Source organism: Arvicola amphibius, chromosome 12 (assembly GCF_903992535.2).
Source record: "Arvicola amphibius chromosome 12, mArvAmp1.2, whole genome shotgun sequence".
Classification (NCBI taxonomy): Eukaryota; Metazoa; Chordata; class Mammalia; order Rodentia; family Cricetidae; genus Arvicola; species Arvicola amphibius.
The window spans coordinates 108,718,988-108,736,430 of record NC_052058.2 but is presented as its reverse complement, the minus strand read 5'-3'; the positions used below and the strand labels follow the sequence as shown (position 1 = coordinate 108,736,430).

The 17,443-nt window shown below is 45.3% G+C and overlaps 1 protein-coding gene across 8 annotated transcripts in view; it reads left to right on the top strand.

Moving 5' to 3' along the window:
- The window catches only part of Rnf152 (ring finger protein 152), a 73,671-nt gene extending 57,441 nt beyond the window's left edge, over window positions 1-16,230 (top strand). For all 8 annotated transcript variants that reach the window (XM_038349401.1, XM_038349395.1, XM_038349396.1 and 5 more), the window contains one exon: window positions 15,021-16,230. In XM_038349401.1, coding sequence (XP_038205329.1) covers window positions 15,156-15,767 — 612 coding nt within the window. In that variant the 5' untranslated portion in view covers window positions 15,021-15,155 and the 3' untranslated portion in view covers window positions 15,768-16,230. The remainder of the gene's footprint in view (window positions 1-15,020) is intronic.
- The last annotated feature ends 1,213 nt before the right edge of the window (window positions 16,231-17,443 follow it).

Genomic DNA, 17,443 nt, shown 5'->3' with positions numbered 1-17,443 from the left:
CCTTGCAGGTACCTTCTGTCAGCTTCTGAGAGATGGGCAAAAACAGCATGCTCAAGGCGTAATCACTGTAGACTTAAAATATCCATAAGAAGTATCTTCCGTTATTACTGTTTGTTTTTTTCTAAAAGGCTTATTATGAAGTTATGTTTCTTGCCTGTCTAATAATCCCCTTGACGAACTCTTAATATTACCTAAGGAGAGCAATAGTACAGAGGCCATTTTCCAGTAGTTGCCTAAATCTCACATAGAAATTAAGGTTTCAGTTAGCAGACAGCTTGAAGACTCAGGGCACCGTGTCTGTCTTTGCACTTCCCTTGCAAAGCTCTGGTCCCTCTGTTTTCCACCACATTGACTGCCTCCCTGTGGGCACTGTGCACACAGCTGGCCTCTCATCCTTGATATGGAATGGTTCCTTTCCTTGAAAACATGTTGTTTCCTCAGAGAGACTCAGATCACCCCATTCCATTTCTGCAGAGCACTTCCCCAGGAAACCCTGTAGCTTTGCTGCTGCAGCCCCTGCCTGGTGGTGTCGTCTGCCCCCCACCTGGGTAGGGGTGAGCAGCAGCCCCTGCCTGGTGGTGTTGTCTGCCCCCCACCTGGGTAGGGGAGAGCAGCAGCCCCTGCCTGGTGGTGTTTTCCGCAGCCCCTGCCTGGTGGTGTCATCCGCTCCCCGCCTGGGTAGGGGTGAGCAGCAGCCTCTGCCTGGCACCATTGCCCACGCTCCCTGCCTGGTGTCGTTGCCCCTCCAGGTCTTAGAAGAGTATCTTCTATTTAAGAGCGTCTGGATGGATTCGTTCCTACTCTTATGGCTTAGTGTGAGAGAGTAGCATTTATACTGCGTGAGATATGAATGTGAAGTGAACAAGGACTTTGTATCCAAACCATGGTGCTAGCCCATCTACAAGCACAACAAAGGAACTTGCAAGAGGCCTCACGTGGGTAACCGCACTTGCCACGAGCCTGCTGACTTGAGTTTGAGCCTCAGGAACCACATGGTAGGAGAAAACCGACTCCCCCAAGTTATACTCTGACTGCCACATTCATGCTGTGCTACCCACATACCCATGTACAAAGACGCATTCACACAGAAACCATATAAAATAAATGTAGACTCAGGGTGCACATGCAGGCAGGGCGACCTGGGAGCATGTCATACACACGCAGATATTTGCAGTCAGGATATTGCCGTTCCCCTAAGCTGGTACTTATGGGCTGTTTCGAATTCATGAATGCAGAGGTAGGAGGCAGGGAAGTGGCTACAAGAGACGAGGATGAGGGCAGGTGAACAGGTGAAGCTGATGAAGGACAGGGAAACTTGCAGGGTGGTGGAAATATCGCCGGAGATGCAATGGTCACGGGGGTGAGGCTTTTGTCAGAACCCATCAACCACTCTAGATATGTGTGTCTTACTGTTAGTTAACTTTGTATCAAGCTTGGATTTTAATATACATCTAAGAAAACAAGTTTTTTGAACTCTGGTTAGGGTGGAAAGGACTAGTTAATGATGATGGCGTTGCTTTGTACCAGTGTTCACTATCTACCTTTGTGTGTGTGTGGGTGTACATGTTTTCTTCCCTTCTTACTTTGCCTAAGTGGAAAATCAACCCTCAATGAGTTACTACAGCTGGAAGGAAGCAAAAGCCCTTCATGAGCGAACTGGCAGCGGACTCCTCGAGTACTTAATTTCAGTACCAATGCCTTTCGGGACTCTGCAACTCCAGTTGGAGTCTTAACTCGAGCTATGAATCATGTGTGCTGAGGGGAGGCAGGGAGACTGCAGCAATGTTCTGCAGCAAAGGAAAGGGTGCTCAGGATGGTTTGCGGGCCAGCTCGCTTGGAGAGGCCCGAAAACCACCAGCTTTACACTTTTCCCTTGTTTTCAGCGTTGACACTGAATGTTTTTGAGTTAGTTTAAAGGAGTTTAAATCTCTCTCTCTCTCTCTCTCTCTCTCTCTCTCTCTCTCTCTCTCTCCCTCTCTCTTCTCTCTCTCTCTCTCTCTCTCTCTCTCTCCTCTCTCTCTCTCTCTCTCTCTCTCTGTGTGTGTGTGTGTGTGTGTAGTAAAAGGGCCTTCACAAGCAATTTGGACTGGTTTGTTTTGTAACTCAGAGATTTCCCTACTCGCCTCTCACTGTATTCCCAGTAAGACTTTTTATTTTTTTGTCATGAATCACACATCCATGACAAAATATTTTTGGTGTCTGACCATTTACACAATATCCTCATGCATTAGTCAGGGATTTCCAGAAAGATGAGACCAGTATAAGATGACCACAGAAAGGTGAGAGGGAACGGGATGATGGGTGAAATGGTGTGGTACTCTACCATACTGTTCTACTGTGCGGAGTTGAGACTAACGAGGCTGTGTCTCCATCCTCTCAGCTGCCTATGGCTGCCACAGCCATGGAAAGTAATACAGGATTTGTGTTCCTATCATAAGCGATTTATAGTTATGTCTCTATGAAACACCACTAAATAATTTCCTTTGATATGCAATTATCATGAATCCGTATCCCTGCCCACATTGTTCAATAGTCCAGACTGTTGGCACTTAATGTATTTCTTAGTGTTGGGCTATCGGATATGAGGGAAACTGTAGGTGTCAACATGCCTGGATCTAGAAACACCTAGACTTGTGGTAAAGTGGAATGCTGGGTAACCAGGTGTGGCAACTCATTGCTTACACCAATGTCCAGCCTTCAGGAAGCTAAGGCAGGCTGGTGATTGTGAGTTCAAGTCCAGCTGAGGCTGCAAAGTGAGACCCTGTCTCCTTACTGCCACCTCCAAAGCAGTGTGGGTGTCAGAGGATGAGGAGAGTGATGGGCTGATTAGGTGGGCAAGACTGTTCCCTAGCCTAGTACAGCCAGAAAGCCAGTCATCCCGTAGCCAGGGAGAACAGACACCGAAGGTTCGTGGTTCTTGTTCATTTCCCTGCTCCCTTAGAACTAAAGCATGCTTGTCCACTGGCACGGAAATGCCGTGGAAAGGACGAGGTGAGCTTTCTAGCCTTCTGACCCTGGGCCTGACTCCAGCAGCCCCCAGTTCCTGGGCTTTCTAACACTTTCCTTAGCTTTCTGACCTTAGGACTTGGGCTCCGTGGCGATTATGCATCCCCAGGCTCTTCAGCCTAGAGGTAGCCTGTCAGCAGACTTCTCAGCAGCGTAATCATGTGATCCAGGTCTCTCTTCTCTACATATTGGTGTCCACCCCTAAGCAATATGTCAGACCAGGGTGTCAGACCAGTGACAGCCATTGTGAATGTTCTTTGCTCTAATCTCAAAATTTCCTGCCTGTGGAACCATTTTGACGTGTTGTACCTGTAAGTCAGTAAGGGTGCATCCCTGAGCTTTCTTACTTTCAAAACGGAATGCAAAGCTGCTATGGAAATGCTTTGCATCCTGTAACTGCCATGGAGGCTGCCTGATAAGCTGGCTGGGGACAGGTGTCTCCAGATAGAACGGGGGCTAGGCTGGCAGGGACTGCTGACGCTCAGGGCTCAGTTCCTCGGTGCCCTTGTTTTGTGGGTGCAGTTTTATTAGAACTATTGGTAAGGGGAAAATTTTTCCTATCCTGTCTTAAGAGCAATGTTAGGGATTTGTGAATTAAACTGGCAAAAAGAAGATTACAAGAGAAAGATATTTGTTTAGACATTCAACTGCTAAGCGATGAATGAGTAACTGGAAGGGTTGGCTGGGGTGAGAAACTATGTACCTGGTTTAACAGGGGAATCGGCACTAGGGAACAATGGGAAAGAAGGAAGGGAGCTTGGTTAGGAAGGACAATGGGGTTTCTAAAGGCCTGGATGGGAGATGCGTGTGACAGTGGTGGCTGGGTCCTGAGAAGCAGCCGAAGGGATTGATAAGTTCTTCACCCTTTGCCTCTGTCCTGGGGCAGGAGCCGCCCTAAGATGGGAATTCATGGCAGGATCTCTCCGTTTCCCTTTACTTTTATTCAGATGAGGGATGCTCCAGGAAGGCTTTGTTTTTTTGATGTTGACCTCCAGGCACACTTGGCTTGAAAGAACCTTGTAGTGACTGGAGGTTCTCTGCTGGTCACTGTAGAACTCACTCTCTACTCCTTGTCCGTGACTGCCTTCACATCCTGGCATTGCTGGATGCACACTGTATTGGCACTGCATTCAAGATGCTGGAACCTATGGGGGTTTTTAGAAGTCCTGGGTAGCCTGCACAGGAAAAGTAGGGACTATCAAAGTCCGTAACTAGAGAGGTCTTTGGTCTCTGGGAGCTTGAGCTTGCCTTTGGGGCTGAGCCCCACCAACCCATGCATGATTCCTGTCTGTGGAGACACTGCACCCCAGTCTTCAGCAGTGAGTCAGCCTTGGCCTCGGGGCGTCTTCAATCCCCAACTTCACACTGCCTTAAAGTCTTGCATCTGCGTTGTTTGTGAGCCCAGAGCTTGCCTTGCCTCCCATGATAATGCTTAACGAGGTACAGAAAACCCCAGTGTCCTCCCCTCCAACTTGCCTGGCTCTTCCCAGCGGCCCCTTAAGGTCCAGTCTGCTTCCTGTTCCTGACGGGCAGTCAGAGCTCTTCAGCAGTCCTGGCTAGTACATGACAGTTGAGAAAAGCCTCTTTTCAGCTCTGTGCCTGCCGATCCTCTGTCCTGTGCTTCTCAGAGCATGGCTCTTCCCTTCAGGATTCACATACAGGCTGAAGTAGGCAGGACATTTACTTGCCATAGTGTCCCCAGTATCTTGCAGGATGCTTGGCATGGTTCTCAGTGGACACCTATTTCCTTGTGCAGACTGTCTTGTCACAGGGGCGTGCGAATCCTTGGTAAGGCTGACTGTCTTTGTTCTCATCTCACTGACTTTACCTGTTTGCCAGACTAATCAGTTACTTGATCGAGTTCATTGTTTTTCATTTGTTCTGGGGCCAGCATCTTCTAGCCCCCTTCCCGCTGGGACTCCCGGGCTCCCCCGACAGTCTTTTATAGCTATTCTCCATCATCGGCAACGCCTCCTTGCCTGTTACTGGGATGTATAACAAATAAAGACAGTGTGGAGTGATGGGTAAATAAAGACCCAACAGGGTGGTGGGTGAATGCCACATGTAACCTTGGCCTCCTACAGGAGCCCCATGGTCAGGCAGCCTCTTCTTTTCAAGGATGGTTTGAATTACCTGGGTCACAATTTGGGGTCACAGGAATGTCTTCCTTGATCCAGGCACTGGTCAAATATTAAAAGTTTGTCATAGTTTCTGGACCCCAGCTAGATGCATTCTTGGCCACGGCCACAGTACCTGACAAAAGCAACTTAAGGGAAGAAGGTTTGTTTTGGCTCCAGATTTGCGAGATCTCAGGCCATGCTTACAGGATGGGCCTGGTGGAGTTCATAGTGGTGTCCCTTCTGTAACAGCTTCTCAAAGCAGACCAGAAAGCAGACAGAAGCTTGGAAAAGCCTGCCCCCAGTGACCTTCTAAGAACGAAGCCTTCTAAAGGCTCCACAGTCCAGCAAACTAGTGCCAGCAGCTAGGAAACAACACTGTAATTGTGAGCTCCTGGGGCATCACATAACAACTTCTAATATAGGCCATCATAAATAGCTTAGATGCCACTTCCCATCTTACAGAAATGCATTATTTGAAGCTCACCAATATAATCTTCTTGAATTATTGCTGGGTATAAAAGAGATAGAATGAACAAGCAGTGTGGAAGGCTGTCATGCTGTTGGACTCCCAGCTGTATGCCATGTGGTGCTTTTACTAAAAGGTAGGGTACCATCTAGTTCAGAGGCGATTTTCCTAAGGTAGCATGGTATTTTTAAGAGTAGAAATATATGTAAAATCCTTATCTTCTGTTCCAAATGAATGGTATTAACTGTTGTATAGATAGTCAAAATAAATGACCATCATGACTTGTACGATGCTGATTTGGCTCTAGTGGCTAGGTATCTAGTTTATAGTATACTTTGTTGTATGCTGTAATAAACTGTGGCTAGATCCAATGCATTTTTCTTTTGCTAACTTGACTTTTACAGAATGCAAATCAGGTTGAGTCAAATCACCCTCTGGCAGCCATGGCTGCTTGATAGGTTAGGTTTCTCAGTGATAGGCTCTTTGTGTACTATTTCAGGGTCCCTGGGCACAACACGTCCTTGGTTCCATGCCACATACAGAGATACAGATAACTAGGCTGTGGCCAGGCCAGGAGGCGGAGCTTGACTGGAGGAGTCACTGGGGGCCGTAAGCCTCACAACTGCACTGTCATTTTCTCTTCCTGTTCAACCACTGGAATTCGGCCACACCTCCCTGCCCCTGTTACCAGCTAATCACCAGCGCCCCTCCCCATTTTCCATCATTGTGCTCTCTAGACTCTGGGCTTCATCAGGTATAGAAACTCAGAATGCTCCAAGGGGGAAATGGTACAAAGATTGGATCTTATGCCAGTGGAATCCTCGATTGAACTTTGTCAATATGCAGGACCCACTGCCTCGCTCCGTTAAAGCATTGGCTGTGGTTGGACCAAGTCGACTGTTGATGACTGTATGTGAAGTGTCCCTTGTCCTGAAAGGATTTCTCCCAGCTGCAAGAAAACTAGAAGTCAAGGACATTACCGGGCCATTTCCATTCTGTACACTAAGTGAGGCATTGGCTATGATACAGTATAAGTCAGCAGCCTGGCCAGATAAAATGCCATGATAATTATTTTACCCAATCTCACCTCAAATATCTCCCTCAAGCATCATGTAGCTAGGCGATCTCAGAGAGATAAGCCTTTTCAGGAAGGAAAAAAGAAGAGCAACATAGTGTGGAGTTTAATCTTTGAGATTTCTTTCACTGCTACCATTAAATTTAAGTCCTTGTGTAGAACACCAATTGTGCTAAGAGTAGATTGGGTAGATGCAACTAGTATCACGCTGTGGTTCCACAGAGGCCTTCTGATTAGCTCTGTTGCCGAGGAATAGATGGGAACGTCTAACTGCGAATGGAGTCAGCCGACCTGGGTTGTTTACTTTATCACATTCTACTTATGCGCAGGTTCATGTGCTTGGACTTATACAAAGCTATCAGAATTGTCAAAGTTCCCTGTTACAGACCTTTGCTATTTCACCTCTCACTAAGTTTATTCAAATGTTACCACACCTGTATTTTATAAACATGTACAGATCACATAGTCCCCCCCCAAAATCTTATTTTATAAAACTGTCAATAATATAAAATGGTTCCAGATCCCTGATACCAAAGTTTCCTAAAGCTATAGTAATTAATATACAATGAAGATATTAGTCAATCTGCATAGTGTAGAAAAGATACTGTGTGTGTAACCAGGCACTGTTTTATGAGGTCAGGCTTGAAAGGAGGTCTATCTTGTAAGCAGTAATGTTCTGGAAACATCTTGCCTGGCCACTGCTCCTTATTGTATGGTCTGTTTTCCTCTTTGATCTCTACTTTATGTTCTTTGAAGAAATAAATTGCAGTGACATTTTTAAAAATTGGTCCAATATATTTTAGCCTATACTTGTTCTTGTGCATTCTACCAAAGTACTCTCATTCCTTTTAAAATTTAATGAGTATTTTATTTGAGTGTCCAATCTTGCTCTCAAGGAAGGCAGTGCCAAACACAGATTCCCAAGGCGATTGCCAGTGTGCATGTTTGTATGGCACACTTGACAAGACCTTTGAGCATCTCCTCCAGCCCGAGTGGCCAGAGCTCCTGCTCTCTGTCTTGGATGCTGGTTTGCTCCTTTGTTCACAACAAAGGAGGAAGAGTGTGTCACCCTCAGCTTTAGGCCACTGCCTCATGGATTCTCCTCTTTCCACCTAACTCATTACCGCCATCACTAATTATAGTCCAGAAAACAGGCTGTGATGCCATACAGGTTGGCTGAGTGCAGAACCAAGCAGGGTATAAGTTAGACATGCCACTGTCAAAAAGGCTTTCAGGGTTGTAGCATTAAAAATAAGAATTGTGTTCCCACTTTGCCTCTATGGAACTTATTTGGACGGAGTTGGAAATTGAGTAGTATAATCTAATTTTAAGGAAACTTAGCACAAGTTAAGCATTTCTCTGAACATAAATTCATAAATCAAATTGCATGTTGACTTTATTGAAAAATGATGGTGCTGCAGGCCTTGGAGTGGAACCAGGAAGAATGCTTGCATTTTCTAGAGCATGCTGTTCAAAAATGGCAGTTCTCTGGTAACCAGGAAGTGCCTCTGGGCATTTTCACTGGGCAAATTCCCTGCTGTTATGCTCTGAGCAGAGAGGTGAACTCACTTGACCTTCAGCCAGAATGCCACCATCTCTGCTTGACTGATGAGGTCACAGGATAAGAAAAGTTAAGTGACTTCCCTGGTGTTGTAGTCAGAGGTGATAAGAGACAGAGAAGATTTTATCTGAGAGAGCTAGAGAGACCAAGTCTACCTTGCTTTGCCCCCTTCAGACTGTTCCTTTGCTATTACTTAGTACATGATCTAAAGAACATGGAGAGCAGGTAACTGACAACTTTGATATTGGTGCCACAAAACATTCGTCTCCAGCTACATTTATAGCAAGGGTATTTTCTTGGGTATAGTTGTTAAGGAAAGATTTCTCATAAAACTTCAGGATTCTATCATTTTAATACTTTTCTATGATTTTTTTCTGCTACCATAGCTCAAAGTCTTCAAGCCTTCCCTGTGTGCACATTCACATCAGTGGGTGAGGCTTCGTTTGATCTCTGTCAGTGAAGTTAACACTAAGAGTACCTAGGAGTATGATTTGTCAGCACACCCTGGGGAGTTTGGTTTTGCTTTAAGAAAAATACATAAATTATCCTGAGTACAACATTAGCAGAAGCGTCGCTGGATCCACATGTAGCTGCTCATATGCTCAGTAAACAAAGGTCTGGGAAGGAAAGCATTCAGTTTTATTCAGGGTCAAGCATCTTGAGAAGACGGGAAGGCTGTGTCATCAAAGGGTGCTGGAAGGGTTTTTTACAGAGAGGGAAAAAAGAGCAAGACAAGTCTCAAGAAGACTAGAAGACCCCAAGGCCTTCCCTGCTAAGGGCCCCTCTTTCGTTTGAGCTTCCATCAACCTGACCTCCTAGGGCTTCTTCCTGTAGTTCCTTAAGCAAACATCACTTTTGCAAAGTCCACCTCACAGTAATCGACGAACTTTGTTTTTTTTATGTTTTTTTTTATATTTAAAAATTTCCATCTCCTCCCCTCCTCCTCTCCCTTCCATCCCCTCCCCTCCACCCATACTCCCCCCTCCCTCCCTCTCCAGGCCAAGGAACCATCGGGGTTCCCTACTCTATGTTAAGACCAAGGTCCTCCCAACTCCCCCCAGGTCCAGGAAGGTGATCAACCAAGCCGAGAAGGCTCCCACAGAGCCCATCCATGCAGAAGAATCATAGCCCAGTGCCATTATCCTTGGCTTCTCAGTCAGCCTCCACCGTCGGCCACATTCAGAGAGTCTGCTTTGGTCTCATGTTCCATCAGTCCCATTCCAACTGGAGTTGGTGATCTCCCGTTAGTTCTGTCCCACCGTCTCCATGGGTGAACGCACCCCTCACGGTCCTGACTTCCTTGCTCATGTTCTCCCTCCTTCTGCTCCTCATCAGGACCTTGGGAGCTCAGTCCGGTGCTCCAATGTGGGGCTCAGTCATTTTCTTCATCTATTGCCAGGTGGAGGTTCTATGGTGATATGCAAGAAATTCATCAGTATGGCTATAGGAACTGGCCTTTTCAGGCTCCCTCTCCTCAGCTGCCCAAGGAACTAGCTGGGGGCGTCTCCCTGGAAACCCGGGAACCCCTCTAGAGTCAGGTCTCTTGACAACCCTCAGATGACTCCCTTAATTAAGATATATGCTTCCCTGCTCCCATATCCACCCTTCCTGTATCCCAAGCATCCCATTCCTCCGAGCTCCCCCCATTCTCCCCTTCACACATTTCTCTCCCCATCTTCCCTTGGCCCCATCTCTCCCCACCCTCAAGTTCCCAATTTTTGCCCAGCGATCGTGTCTACTTCCAATATCCAGGATGATTACTATATGTTTTTCTTTGGGTTCACCTTCTTATCTTCTCAAGGATCCCGAATTATAGGCTCGGTGTCCTTTAATTATGGCTAGAAACCGATTATGAGTGAGTACATCCCATGTTCATCTTTTTGGGTCTGGATTACCTCACTCAGAATAGTGTTTTCTATTTCCATCCATTTGCATGCAAAATTCAAGATGTCATTGTTTTTTACCGCTGAGTAGTATTCTAACATGTATATATTCCACAGTTTCTTCATCCATTCTTCCACTGAAGGGCATCTAGGTTGTTTTCAGGATCTGGTTATTACAAATAATGCTGCTATGAACATAGTTGAGCAAATGCTTTTGTAGTATGATTGGGCATCTCTTGGGTAAATTCCAAAGAGTGGAATTACTGGGTCCTGGGGTAGGTTGATCCTGAATTTCCTGAGAAACCGCCACACTGCTTTCCAAAGTGGTTGCACAAGTGTGCATTCCCACCAGCAATGGAAGGTATTTCATAAAATAGAAACACAAGAGTCACTGCCAAATTCCTTCTATGAAGCTACAGTTACCCTGATACCTAAACTACACAAAGACTCAACCAAGAAAGAGAATTACAGGCCAATCTCACTCATGAACATTGACCCAAAAATTCTCAATAAAATACTGGCAAACCGAATCCAAGAACACATTAGAAAAATTATCCACTACAATCAAGTAGGCTTCATCCCAGAGATGCAGGGCTGGTTCAACATATGAAAATCTATCAATGTAATCCATCATATAAATAAACTGAAGGAAAAAACCATATGGTCATCTCATTAGATGCTGAAAAAGCATTTGACAAAATTCAGCACCCCTTTATGATAAAGGTCTTGGAGAGATTAGGGATACAAGGGTCATTCCTAAATATAATAAAGGCTATTTACAGCAAGCTGACAGCTAACATCAAATTAAATGGAGAGAAACTCAAGGCCATCCCACCAAATTCAGGAACACGACAAGGCTGTTCACTCTCTCCTTATCTCTTTAATATAGTGCTTGAAGTTCTAGCAATAGCAATAAGACAACATAAGTGAATCAAGGGGATTCGATTTGGATAGGAAGAAGTTAAACTTTCATTATTTGCAGATGATATGATAGTGTACATAAGCGACCCCCAAAATCGATGAACTTTGTATCAGTCAACGAGGAGATTAGACAGTGAGGACAGTGTTCTGCTCTGATGTAACTCATCACCGCCACTTGAAGCTCACCATGTTATGGGTTTTACAGATTTATAGAAAGGTTATTCAACAGTGAGCACCATAATCATTTAGGTGTGGCTTCTCTTTAGGAGGTGAGCCATAGAAAGGGTAAGTTAACTTGCATAGGGCAAAGGGGGGACTACCCCACCTCTTCAGGCTCTTCATTTCTCCATTTGCGGTCTTCCATGACAGCAATGGACCTATTTTCCTCTTTATAATTTCTATGTAACAACTTTCCTGAGCCCATAGTTCACATTCCTGTGATTGTCATTCTGTCCTTCTGTCCAGCATTGACTTTCCCTGTATGGTTTAAATATCTTGCTAGAACCTGCAGTGGAGTATGTCCTAACCAAACATGCTGCATGTCATCTCTACTTCTCTTGGTGACATCATGTTCTTAACAAGGCTTTGTTTTGACATCTTCACTCTTGTGACCTCTTCATTGCAGTAATTGCCCAGCTCTACTCTATGTGAGTGACATCTCCTACAAAGAAGCCCTGCCTGTAAAAACTGATTGACCAATTAGGACTGTAGTTGTGTGGACAGGGAGGGACACTGACGGTCCTCCACAAGCTAATTGCCTTATCTTAGGTCAGCTTTAGCCCTAAAGTTAGTTCCTTTCCCTCCTCTGTCACACTAACATCCTGTAACTCTCTAATGATAGTCCATATGATGTGACAGTTGTCCAGGCCATGGCTCCTATCTGTCTAACATGGCAGTTGTCCAGGCCATGACTCCTCTCTGTCTAATGTGACAGTTGTCTACGCCATAGCTCCTATCTGTCTTAGGTTGCAGTCTGCTCATGGGTCCTTCCAACCTGACCCAGATGGATCAGTCTTACTCTCAAACACTTTGTTGTTTTTCCATTGCCTACTATAAAACCAAATGCCTGGTATTGTCCACAGCCCTCAGTCTATAGCTGGTGCTGTCTTCCTTCCTTGTGGGATCTGCTGTCCTGTCCTATGAAAGAGGACTCAGAGCACAGGCTCTCTGAGAAGGACTTACTTATTTCAGCTTTGCCATACTGGGAATAACATGGAGCTTCACTATATTACTGTGCTATTTCCTCATTTATTTCCTTCATTTATCTGTTGATCATGCTAGGCATCAACTCGAGGACCCAAGGCATGCTGGGAAGCATCCTAGTACCCTATTGTTTCTTTCTTTTGAAGGTGTCTTTGTCAAAGACCAAACATAAAGGCAGTGCAAACACTGTAGCATTCTCTGAGAAGACACCTGTAACTCTCTGTAGTATTAGACCCAACTCTCTAACTGATGTGGGAGGTGGAAGGATAACTAGACCATGGCTGCAGTATTTCCTTGGCTCATACTGTTTTCTTAACAGGAAACAGCCTGCCCAGCCTTCTGCTCTGCATGCCATAGTCTTCTCTATAGTTCAGATTGTCCACTAACATCCCTAACTCCTCCAGTCTTACTGACACAGTAAATCAAAGCATAAGTAGTCAGAAATCTGAGCTCTAATTTGGGGCTCTCTGTAGGCAGACCCCAATTCTTAGCTACAAAGACAAATCTAAAAAGTCGGGTGTAGTGAAATGCACTTGTAGTCCTGGCAATGGAACCAATGTGAGGTGAAGGGCAGTGCCCCCCCACCCCCCCATAGCTTGCTGACAGGAGGGCTTGCTGGCCAGCTATGTCTAGACTGTTGGTGAAGTTCTGGGCCAATAAGAGATGCTGTCTCAAAACAAAAGCGGACAGTGGCTATTAACACTTGAGGTTGTCCTGTGACTTCTAACTGTATATGAGCACACATGAATACATGTGCACACACATATTTGTTTATATGCCACATAATAGACACTTATCTACCACGTATATGACAGACCACTCAGATTAGTGATTGGAGATATAGTTGACTCTGAAATGGCCTTTCCAAATGATGTATTATTAATTTCAGTTTTAATAGAATATTAAAATAGGTGGTTTTAACACACAAAAATGTTTCTCTTTTAAGCATTTAACTGTATCAGTGATGAATTTAATTTGTGTTACACATCTGTGGTGCCCTCCTCCCATCTCGTTTGAGGCAAGGTCTCTTGTGTTTCTGCTACTGTGCTGTGTTCTCTGTGCTAGCTGGTCAATGAGCTGGGCACCTGCATCCCTGCTTCTCATCTCCCTACAGATTGGGAAGCTGGTATTACAGATGTGACTGACAGTTCCAGCTTCTGAGATTTCTCATGGGTGTGGGAATCTGAAGTGAGGCTGCCAGGCGGGCAAGCACTTTTACCCTCTGAGTCAGCTCTTTGGTACAAAATATACTGTTGGCGTTCAAACTGTGTTGCTTCTTCAAGCATTTAAAATTTTTATCTTAACCATGTATATATCAAAGAGGGTGATTAATTTAATTTCACAAAGGAAATTAAATTACAAATATAAAAGTTCGTGGCAAACAGTTTTTTTTCCAGAATCGTGACTCATAAAAAGAAGCAGAAAGCTTATGGGCGGGCACTTTAGACAGGAAACAGACCTGGGGAACCTTTGTTGCAAACCTGAGGCGCTGAGGCGACCCTCAAACCTATTTCAAATTCAATAAGTATCTATGTCTCCCCTTGATTTCAGGGCAGTCTATGCACCCTTCCCCTCAGATATACAGTCTTCTGTTTAGTTCTTCACTAACGTTTGTGATAAATGAGTTGAGTATTTGCTTTTAGGAGCTGGGCAGCATAACTCCACGGTAGAGTACATTCCTATCACATGTGAAGTCTTGGGTTCATTCCCTGCACTGCCGAAACTCTCACAAAGTATAAGCTTTCAATCATGTAAGCCGGAATAACCATGAAATTGAAAGAACCGAGTGGTGATTTCTCTGTGGAGTTGGCCCTTGCCTGCAGTCCTTTCCGTTGCTGCTCTGCTTTCCTTGCAGCTGGCTTATCCTCTTGTTCTTCGGTCTCTTTTAAAGCTAATTGATAAGAATGATTCACTAAAGGTGTTTGGAGGAAGAGATAAAGAGATGGGTTTGTGTGCTCCTGCCTGTGGGGCTGTTTCAATCACCTCTGAGTAAGGAGCACATTTGTCTGCCTGCCTGAAGCTGTCACAATGAAGCCCTTTCTTTCCAGCAAGAGGGAAATGATGCTGGGAGATAATTAACTAACCATGCAAGCCTGAGGACCAGAGTCTGGGCTCCCTAGCACCCACGTGAATGCCTGCTAGGTGTGGTGGCTTCCTCAGGGGAAAGAGACAGGGAGCCCTAGGTAAACAATCTGGCTAGGCTGGCTGATGGGCAAGCTGTGTATTCAGTGGAGAGAGCCTGCCTCAACCAATAGTTTAGAGAGAAGCTAAGGGAAATTCCTGACATTTGCATTGCGTTTTCATATATATATGATATGTATATATGATATATATATATATATAACAGATAATAACAAAAGCATAGAAATCAGCAATAAATATTGAGGTAATAGGATATGCTAACTCCCCTGATTTGGCCCTTACACAATGTGAGCATGTTTTGGAACATCACGTTGTATCCCATACATTTGTGGAGTATTATGTGACAATGTAAATAACAAAATGTAAAGATATAATTAAGAATGAAATGGTCATAAAACAAGTGGGCTATGCTTACACAGAGCACCTGGTCTGTAAAGTTGCCACTCTCTCACTTAAAGGGAGCCATAAAAGCAAGTGACTGATTTCTCACCAGGCGGTGCAGGAAGCCTACAGTCCCAGCAGTGATTTTTTTAAGTTTGACCCAGAGTCAAGACTTTTGAACAATAGTATGTTTTAACTAACCCACATTTTAACTTCTTCTAATGGATTAATTAGTCTCATTTGCATTATTTTTCTCCCTCAGAAATTAGCACATGCGCGAATGTTAGATGCCTGTGAGCTTGCTGCTCTCCTTTAGAAGACCTGCACGGAGTGGTGACCTTTGAGGAACAGCTCTTTGACCTTCTTGCTGGCCCTGCCCTTTGGCTCTTGGTCCACGATGGAGACGCTCTCCCAGGATTCCCTGCTGGAATGTCAGATCTGTTTTAATTATTACAGCCCGCGACGGAGGCCCAAGTTGTTGGATTGCAAACACACCTGCTGCTCGGTGTGCCTCCAGCAGATGAGGACCAGCCAGAAAGACGTAAGGTGCCCCTGGTGTCGTGGCATCACCAAGTTGCCCCCAGGCTTCTCTGTATCACAGCTGCCTGACGACCCCGAGGTCCTGGCTGTCATCGCCATACCGCACACTTCTGAGCACACCCCAGTCTTCATCAAACTTCCAAGCAATGGGTGCTACATGCTGCCCCTGCCCATCTCTAAGGAGCGCACGCTCCTGCCAGGAGACATGGGCTGCCGTCTGCTGCCAGGGAGCCAGCAGAAGTCCCTCACCGTGGTGAGCATCCCTGCAGAACAGCAGCCCCTGCAGGGTGGAGCTCCCCAAGAGGCCGTGGAGGAGGAGCCTGACAGGCGGGGTGTGGTGAAGAGTTCCACATGGTCTGGCGTGTGCACTGTCATCTTGGTGGCCTGTGTCTTGGTCTTCCTCCTGGGCATTGTGCTACACAACATGTCTTGCATCTCCAAGCGCTTCACTGTGATATCCTGTGGTTGAAGCCTGTCACAGGGATGCCTCCTGTGGGTACCAACTTAAGGGGTGAGCAGGTGTTGGTGATGGGATCCCTGTGATGAGATGGGGGTGACACTGACCATTTGGTGCAAGCGCTGGCCTCTGATTGGCCACTTGATTCACCTGCAGACAAGAGCAGAGGGTGCGGTCTCAGCGAGATCCCAGGAGAACTGTTTGGAGATGATGACATCTGTGAAGATGCGTGCATGCTTCCTCATAACTGTGTATTCGATGGGCTGTAATTTATGATTTTCCAAAATTATTTCCCCAAGTTAGGCTATTCTACTTAGACATGAAACTGTACCTGTGGGTGTGATGAGCTCTCTCAATATGGTATATGGTAGGCTAAAACAGATGCTGTGTGTGCAAAGAGAATTAACCTCAAATTCATATTAAAAGAAAAAAGTCTAGTGAAGACACAGAGCTGGTGTGCAAGTGTGTGTGTGTGTGTGTGTGTGTGTGTGTGCCTGCAGCCTGGTCTTCGTAACATTTTGATAAATTTTGAATGGGACCTAAATCAAAATATCCAAAACAGACGTTTTGGTTGTTTGAAGAAAGTATTTGAACATGTGTCTCCAGCGTGTTGTGTATTGCCATGTTTCTTCATTTCTCTTCCTTTGTGACTGAGCTTGCTCTGTGTTTGTGGAGCTGGAAGCCCAATGAGTGAGTGGTAGACTGGGAAAGAAGGGAAAATGCCTCAATTCCCCAGGAAACCTTTCTGCCAATTTTCCTCAAGCCATCTCACAAAATAAGAATTTAAAATGTAAATATTGTGAATCTGTGTGTGTATTTTGTGTGAACAAATTGATTTACCTCAGATGTTTTAGTTTTTCCTGAAGAATCCTTGGGGGAAGACTGGGGGCAAATATAAGCCACGTTTCTGAAACACTGGCCTCCTCGTCAGTGCCTGGATCTTCTCCTTCGAGAGTCTGCCACACATCCCCTGCAGCACCCACCTGCTGCTGTGCTGTGTGAGATCCTGCCAGGAAGACATGGGTGGGGATTGTCGGGAGAACTCATCATTTCCCCCAGTTTGGAGATTTTTGTGTGAAATCCCCAAGTGTTGTTAATTAATGACACACCTAGATGGGCATTTTCATAGACCGTCCTTGGTAGTCATTTTTAAGGATGTTCCTGTAAAAGTTAACTTGTTTAGAATTGCAATTTCATCTTTTTGGGATCAGCAAGAAATTGTTTTGTGTTTCAAAACGTCTCTACTGACAGAAGCGGCATGAACAATTGAAGCTCGTGTTCCCTATGTAAGCGGACCGGTTTCTCATGAGTGCACAGCTGTCTTGAAATGTGAAGTCATGGGGAAAGACTAGTTAGACCGAAAGGGTCGGTCCCTGTCCCTGGCTGTGGGCTCTACAGTCCTCTTGGAATGCCTTTTCTGGAACTAGGAAGCTATTGGTATTGTCAAAGAAGCTTTGCTGTTCTTTGAAATCCCTGAAATAGTGGGAAGGATGGGAAAGGCAATGGAAAGGTAAGCAGTGACCAGAGGCCTCTAAAAAGCAAAATCTGGAACCATCTGTAAGATGGAGTCAGGGTATTTGCATGGTCGTCTTCATCTTCAAACAGGACAACAGATGTGTGCTAAAGTGATGGCGTTGCTATGGGGACACCCAAAAGAATAATAGGTAAAAGGCAAAGCTAGCAATTGG